General features: G+C 49.6%; 1 protein-coding gene across 8 annotated transcripts in view; it reads left to right on the plus strand.

Moving 5' to 3' along the window:
• Positions 1-6,976, plus strand: part of Gas7 (growth arrest specific 7) — a 238,887-nt gene extending 231,911 nt beyond the window's left edge. For all 8 annotated transcript variants that reach the window (XM_005067601.4, XM_040748905.1, XM_013111693.3 and 5 more), the window contains 2 exons: positions 749-847; positions 1,449-6,976. In XM_005067601.4, the coding sequence (XP_005067658.1) occupies positions 749-847; positions 1,449-1,562 (213 nt within the window). In that variant the 3' untranslated portion in view covers positions 1,563-6,976. The remainder of the gene's footprint in view (positions 1-748; positions 848-1,448) is intronic.
• The last annotated feature ends 977 nt before the right edge of the window (positions 6,977-7,953 follow it).

Raw genomic sequence — 7,953 nt, forward strand, 5'->3', positions numbered from 1 at the left:
ATTCAATCATCCCATTGTTCACTGCCACCCCTTCCCAAGCCCTAACCAGCCACCTTCTCCAGGTGCTAGCCCACCTAGGAAGATTAGCATCCTCCTTCAGGGTCAGGGCCTGCTTTTCCTCTCCTCCATTAATCTTCTAATTAAGCCCCCTTCTTTACCTCCCTTCCAGGTTAATCACCTGGACAGTGACCTAGTTCCCCACAGAATAGCAGCCTAATCCCCTAAAGTCACGGAACCAGCTAGAAGCCAACAACAAGCCTTTGCACTCTTCTCTGACAATGACTAGCACATTCCCGGCCTGCTTTGCCCCCTGCCTGGTTGTCTCTGTCCCTCAGCACTAGGAGTGGGTAGAAGCCAGAGAGCTTGAGAGGCTGAGCGCTCCTGCACTAATCCCATTGCCCCGCCCACCTGCTGGAGAGCACCACAGATCCCAGCTTAAATGTTGCTCTTTCTACAGCTCCACAATGCTTTGGACAATGAGGACAATCACAGAACCTCTCTTTGAGTGCTAATAGGGACACTCAGATACTCTGCATGTGCAGAGTTCCATACCGAGCTGGCAGAGACACTCTTATGACCTTCATCTTCACCCTAGAGATTGGTTCCTTCTTCATTAACATCCAGAGGGTCAGATAGGCTGGGGATCCCCATAGAATACATGGTGACCTGACACCTGCTGGATGGGAAGGAAGGACCCTGAGTTAGGGACAGGTTCAAGGGCCTCTGGTCTTTTCTTCTTCCTCTGTAGGAGCTGGAGCGTCTGGAGGTGGAGAGGGTGGAAATGATCCGACAGCATCTGTGCCAGTACACACAGCTGCGGCATGAGACAGACATGTTCAACCAAAGCGTGAGTTTCCCGTCTATGCACTAAGGCTAGCAGGACAGACTTGGCACGATTGCCCCAGAGGTCCATGTCATCCATTCCTAATACACGTGGCAGGTTCTCCTGGGGGGGGGGGGCGGGCTACCACCAAGGACCAGGAAAAAAAGGCTGTATTTGATTTGGTTTGGTTTTTGGCTGGATCTGGCTAGGCCTTGAATGTAGGATCTTCCTGCTGGGATCACAGTTGTGTGCTTCACCAGCTTTACCATGGTTAAAATAACCAAAGACATCTGTCTCCTATGTGAATTTGCTTTAGAAAGCAACCCAAATATACAGCTTCTAAGACAATGACCAGTGCCCGAAGGCAGGTCTGTTAGCCAAGGGAAGACAGATGGAGGAAGAGGTCCCCTTTAGGTCAGCCTGCCCTCTTCTCCAGCCCTCAGATCTTCAGACTAACTCCACTTCTCACAGTGCTCTGCACCCTCAAACCACCTCCATGGGGGCTCTGGAACCTTCTAGAAGGGCTGATCTGAGTAGCTCTCCAACTGCGGCAGCATGGGACACAGGAGACATCCCAGTTCAGCTGCCACCTCTGACAATGACCCCTCCTCTGTGTCCCTTGCAGACAGTCGAGCCTGTGGACCAACTGCTGCGAAAAGTGGACCCAGCCAAAGACAGGGAGCTATGGGTCAGAGAGCACAAAACAGGCAACATTCGCCCAGTGGACATGGAGATCTAGACATGCCTGTGCGGTCCTGGGGGGTCCTGCTGGGAGAGGGGCTGGGGGTTCCATGGAGAAGGGATGGATCTGCCCTGTTACCTGCTGACCTGTCCACAGAGAAGGAGGAAAAGAGCCGGTGATGCGAGAAAGAGGGCCCAGCCAGGGCCTCCCCAATTGCCCCAGCCATAAAGATGGACTCATAGCCCTGACTCCACCTCTAAGACTGAAGCCTCCCCTCCAACTTCCATGCTGTGCTTGCCAACTCTGAGAACAAACTGAGGCTACAACCCTGGGGTCCCTGCTAAGTTCCACGGGGGGCGGGCATCACATTTCTGAGACCCAGGTATCCAGGGCCTGTCCTCAAGCTGGCTTCTCATCTCCAGGGCTACAGGAAGAGGAAGGGAGGGAGGTCTCTGTCTCCGAACAATGCCAGGATCAGAATCAAGGATAGGAGGCATTCAACAGTCCACAGCCTGCACCCACAACTTTTCTCAGCCCTCCCTACTTTTCCCCCACTGCATTCTGGGAGCCCATATCTATTTTTTCATCCCTCTACACAAGGCTGGTGGAGGGGTGTCTTCTCAACCCAACTCTGGAGAGGTCAGGACAGAACTACCTCAGTTGGCACCACCAGATCATGGCTCCTGTCCGTTTCAGATCAGGCACTGGCTGTAAAGTCTACCAAGGAAGTCCCAATCTGCCCTTCCTTTTAGACTCTTTCTCAAGGAGGAAGCTCCCCACTCTCACTCTGACACCCCTTCCCAGACTCAATAGAAGATGTTTTCAAAGTCCTCAGACAGCTGTGTGCATATTCAAAGGCTTTGGGGGCAGAATCTCGGAAAGTCTTGTCTGCCACATGCCCGCTGCCCCCCCCAACACTATGGCAGCCTTGTCCAGAGCTCTGCCACACTGCCAAACACAGGTCATGTGGGATGGCGGTCAGGGTCAGTGTTGGTTATTCTCTGATGGCTCCGTCTCTGGATATGCATGGTGGGGGAGGAGCTGATGTCCTCCTTGCTGGCACTGGAGAGTAGCGCAGATTTTGTGGCTATAGGTTATTGCCACCAAGAAGAAGGAACTTGTCACATAGTGAGAAGGGGGCCAGATTCTAGGTGGGAACTTGTGCCCTGGGAGGGAGGTCATCCTTCTTCATCTTCCCACAGGTGACTTTGTATTTGACTTGTTTATCTCCCCAAGGGGCAGAACCCTGCAAGCGCAGCTCACAACTTTCCATCTTACATGCTAATAGCAGGGAGTTTACTAATCTCGACCTTTTTGGTGCCCCATCCCCAGAACCATCTCTCAGGGTTCTTAGGAGGATGCCTGACACACTAAAGCAAACTAAGCATTGTCACTTTTCTTACTGACAAATCTCCACCACAGAGGACATTTCACCAACCCGTGCTCCAGGACTCAGCATGAACCATGACACCAGCTATCAATATTAGGATATTATTTCCCAGTTTCTGTTAAAAAATGGGTGCTGTGGTTTAGCAACCTAATTTGTGAGTGATGGTCTTGTCACACATCGGGGTTTTGGGTACCACAATGTGGCTCATAACTTACCTGCATCCAAAGGGTTCAGAGTCCTCTGAGCTATCACTTGCTCCAGCAAAACCCCAGTTAGCTGATATGAGCCAATTCATTCTGAGGCCATTCCTTCCCCATTGCCACCTCACCTCCTTTTTAATCTGTCCACGTACGCCTTTTTCTCCTCCCCCTTCCTCCGGTTGTTCACTCATGAAGCATTTTGGTACAGATAAGCAGCATATAATCTAGCTGAGGACAGGCTGCGGCTCTGTCATCCAAGCAAGCCCTCAAACCTGTCTTGTGTAGACTCGCCTCTTCCTGAGATAATATCAGCTCTCCCTCTCTGCCCGCCTGAGTTCTCAGAGGTACTGAATGTATGCTGGGGTTTCTGCATCCGCTCATTCTGCACACTCATTTTCTCAGTGACTACTTTGGGTGCTGAGTGCTGGAACTGGTCTGTGTCTAAGAGTGCTGGAACTGGTCTGTGTCTAAGAGGACATTCTCCAGTCTGCTTCATGCACAGGTAGACAGGTGTGCTTAGACCCTTCTGGAGAGAAGGTACAATCCCACTTTGCACTGGGATTCCTAAGGCATTAACTATGTTAAGAGGTCTTAACCCAGCAGCAAGATTTGAGTCTCATCACCACCAAAACTCTCAGCTCATACCTGGCTCCAATTTCAGAAATGGCTTTGATTGCTATTCAATGCCTCTCCTTGTACTACAAATACAAAGTATGAGAGCATGGAGGAGGAAGGTGTCAGGAAATGACACCCAGAACTATGGGTCAAGTGTCCAACCACCTTCACAGCACACTGTGTGCCAAATCAAGACGATGATGAAGTCTGAGAACCAGAAAGTACGTACTGGAGTCGAGTGTTCAAGCTATTGTTGGGGGTCCTTGTTCTATTTGCAGTGCTGGGGTCCCATCGCAAAGTCACATGTGTTTAGGCCAGTGCTCCACCGCTTAGCTGCATCCAGCCCCGTTACCTTGCTTTTGTAAATGTTGGTGCTTAGGTTCTGAGAGGATCTGGCTGGATTTGTTCGTGGTGGGCGAGCATACATTGTCCAGGTTGAGAGCAGCTCAGCCCTTTCTACCTGCCCGCTCCCAGGAGTGCCAGTTCACTTAAGCTTTGTCTGCAAAGGCCTGATTAAAAAAAAAACACTCTGAAATGAATGATGTTCAAAAATGGGTTGGTTGCCATGACAACCTCTGGGAAGAGCTACTTGTTACCCTTCATTATTTTCTAGTACTTTTGAACAGTCCCACAGGGCACAAGCCATTTGAAGGATGTGGACAGATGCCCTGAGCTGTCTTGGGGATGGCTGTGGGGGTCACCTTTCTGCCTCCACACAAGACCCTGTAGACGCGGGAGGATCTCCACAATGGTTGGTTAAGAGCTAAAACAAATTATCCAAATTTGAGACAGGAGATTCTGTCGATTCCCTCTGGAAAATCCAGCCAATTACCAGGGCAGTGAACGGGTGCAGGAGACTCTTGACTAAGCCAAAAACCTTTCTTGAAAAAACAAGCCAAAAATTCAAAAGGTGTCAAAAAACCTTAGCTTGTTGGGGGGCTTGCTCCCAGCTGTGAGTCACCTTGACAAGGAGAACTTAACAAACAGGGGTCTGAAGACCACGGTTGCTATGAAGCTAAGAAAGGCATTTTACAGATACAAAGTGAGGGAGCAGGTCAGCCGCCCAATGACTTAGCCTGGAGACCCCCTCATAGCCATAACTGCTCACATGCCGAAAAGTATCCTCCCATCCCCCTTCTCAAGATAACAGTGTTATGATTAAAATATAATAAAATTCACCCTCTCAAGGAATGCACTTCTTTGAACCTTAACATCTATGGTCTTGTCAACCACAACCAAGATCGGCATGTCTTCATGCCAGTTCCCTTTTCCCGCCCGATCTAGCAACCAGATCAGTGTTCTGTCCCTATAGTTTTACCGTTTTCTACAGTGCCATGTAAATGGAGTCACACTGATACAAACTTCTGAGCTAGCCATAATTGTGTGTGTCAGTAGAGGGTCCCCTTTCACTGCTGAGTAGTATTCCTCCATAGGGCTGGACTCCAGGGTTTCCTTAGTTTTAAAATGAGGTTTGTTTTTTTTTTTATGCCCTGGAAGTCATAGCCCCAGATCTCCAGTTTGTATAACTGATTCCGAACCATTGCTTCTTACATTCCTGGGGCTCCTTCCCCAGACCCCAGCTGTGCCCTTGAGTGATCCTGATGCTATACTCACTTTGTTGGTGATTCTAGTTTGGGATCAGTACAGAAAGCAGGAAGGAGTGGCGACAGTGTCACCCCCCTCCCTTAGGGGCTGTCATCTGAGTCTTCGGGGCTTGGTGTTTGTTGAGCAATGACCCTGGGGCACAGTTTGACCCTCCCCTGAATCTTGTGCTGTGTCATCTGCCAACTGAGGGTGCTTGTCCTAGGAGGTCTCTAAGGCCTTCAAATCCAGTGTTCTCTCCAAACCCCAAAAGCCTGTTTGTACCCTGTGCACATGGTCATATGTAGCCTGATGTCATCTGCACAGCTGTGGCCAAAATCCTCATGAGGGACACTTTTCTGGGTAAACCCAAATGGAACTCAATCATGTCACAAGTCAAGAATTGCTTAGTTCCTCTCAGAACCCCCAAAGAAACTATAAGTCAGTATCGGTACCTTCTGGGTCTGTCCCAGCAGCCAGCTGATCAAGTCCTTGTTCCTGGCTGTCTTTGACTTTCCAGCAGTGACACTGAGACTACTAGCTTGTGGTAACAGAGACTGAACCAAGCCCAGCTGAAGTCAGGCCAGGCTGTCGGTGGGGCCCCGTGGGGCCTGCTCCTCTAAACTGTCTTGGTCATGTACTGCTGAGTGAAAGGTGGACCCTAGAAGGCTCTTGTGAAGCTCCAGGTAAACTGAGGCATTCCTAGATTCAGGTGAGGGTCAGAGCTGGGGAGTCGGAACCCAAGGGTCTCCCATGAGAGGCAAAACTTCTAGTACTCCCCTTCTCCCGAGGAGGGGCCTCCTCCAACCCCTCAACCGTCGGTTAATCATTTCTGGGAGAAAGTTCCTGAGGTGAGCGACCTGCTTCTCAAGGGACAGGATCCAACAGGGGCCCAAGGTCAAGGCTCCCCTGTCCTAACCATCTAGTGCTGGGTGTGGCTCTCAGGGACTGAACTATGGAAACCTGAACTGGAGGAGTGGGGATGGCCTTTAGACTCTTGATGGGTGATATTTGGAATGTTGCCCCTTTGTGTCTGCGGGGAGTTCCCAATAGGACTGCAGTGGTAGGGTGTGAAGGGCAAGAGTCACAGTATGACTCCGGGGTAGAAAGAAAGAGCTGGGACCAGATCTGTCACGCTTCCCAGTTTGTCCTGCACCCTAAGGTCACACCCCGTCAGGACTTCCATGTGCTCACCTGTCCCTCCCTGCAGCTTCCTCAGCAGACAGGTGCTTGGACCCAGGCACCAAAATTCCAAGGGACACCAGCCAACCCGGGTGAGGGCCCAGCTCTGTATGTCTTCTCCACCAGGGAAAGAGATGTCCAGCAGCATTCCCTTGCAACCTGAACACATCAGCAAACCCCATGAACGTGGAATTTTCTAACAAAATAAACTTGCTTGTTTGGTCTGTTTTCTGTAACTTTTGCTAAATACTTTATACATTTTTAATGTTGAAAAGCAGTGTCTCCTGCCAGCATTCCTCACCCGGGATGAATGTGTTTATTCCACGCTGTATATCTTTCCATGCTCCGGCTGCCTAGACCAGTAAATAAAATGGATGTAATATAAGTTGTAAGTAACACTGTCAAAATTCTGATCCCAATGGAGGCTGTACGCCTCCCCCACCCCATAATGGCATCTGTGTGTATTAATTCTGAAGAATTAAATGTTTAAATTAGAGTTTAAATTCTGAAGGTGTTTGCTATGTATAATTGACCCACACTATTGTAGAATGTTTTCAGGAAATTCAATGCCATCCGTTTTTTTGTCCCCCTCCTTCAGTTCTGTGTACACTTGAGATGCTTAGATTTGTCCCATGAAAAATAAACTCTCCAGAGACGATGGGTCCCCTAGGGACCCTCTTTCTTAGAAGGCCACATACTTTCCTTCCTACAGATAGTCTCAGCATTGCTCCTGGTCTCTAGACGCTGGTGATGGTTTCAGTCCCGATGAAGGACAAAGGACACCAGGACACAATGTTTCTGGGCCCAGCCTTGTGCCTCCCTCCTTGACTTCCTGCTTTCCCACCGCCTTTGGGGTTGCAGCTATGGTTCCTTTACTCATTCAACCATCCATGTATTCAACCACTGCTGAGTGTGTATTTCCTGTCACTCTCCTCTCTGAGTGCCGGGACTATATCAGTGAATGTACCAACAGCTCTGCTCTGCCTTGGTACTTTCTGGACAACAGGTACAAAAAGCCCAGAGAGCTAGTAAGGGCATCACTGAGCAGCTGCAGAACATCAAGTGTGGAAGGACCAGGATGGCAAGGCTGGGTGTTGTACCAGGGTGATTGGACCAGTCCTGGAGAAAAGGTCTCACTTGATTAGGCACAAGCAGGCAAGGGAGGGAGCCTGACAAGCTTCAGGGAAGAAAGTTCTAGGCCAGTGGTTCTCACCGTGTGGGTTGCAACACTTATGAGGATCAAACAACCCTTTCACAGGGGTTGCATATCAGATATCCTGCATATCAGATATTTACAATTCATAACAGTAGTAAAATTAAAGTTATGAAGCAGTAATGGAATAATTTTATGGTGGGGGTCACCAAAACATGAAGAGTTGCGGCATTTAGAAAGGTTGAGAACCACTGTTTTAGACCAAGAGGAAGCCATGCTAAATGTTTGAGACCGGTGTGGCAGTTTCAGTGGAGAAAGCTGGGAGAA

Source organism: Mesocricetus auratus, unplaced genomic scaffold, assembly GCF_017639785.1.
Source record: "Mesocricetus auratus isolate SY011 unplaced genomic scaffold, BCM_Maur_2.0 Super-Scaffold_100007, whole genome shotgun sequence".
Classification (NCBI taxonomy): Eukaryota; Metazoa; Chordata; class Mammalia; order Rodentia; family Cricetidae; genus Mesocricetus; species Mesocricetus auratus.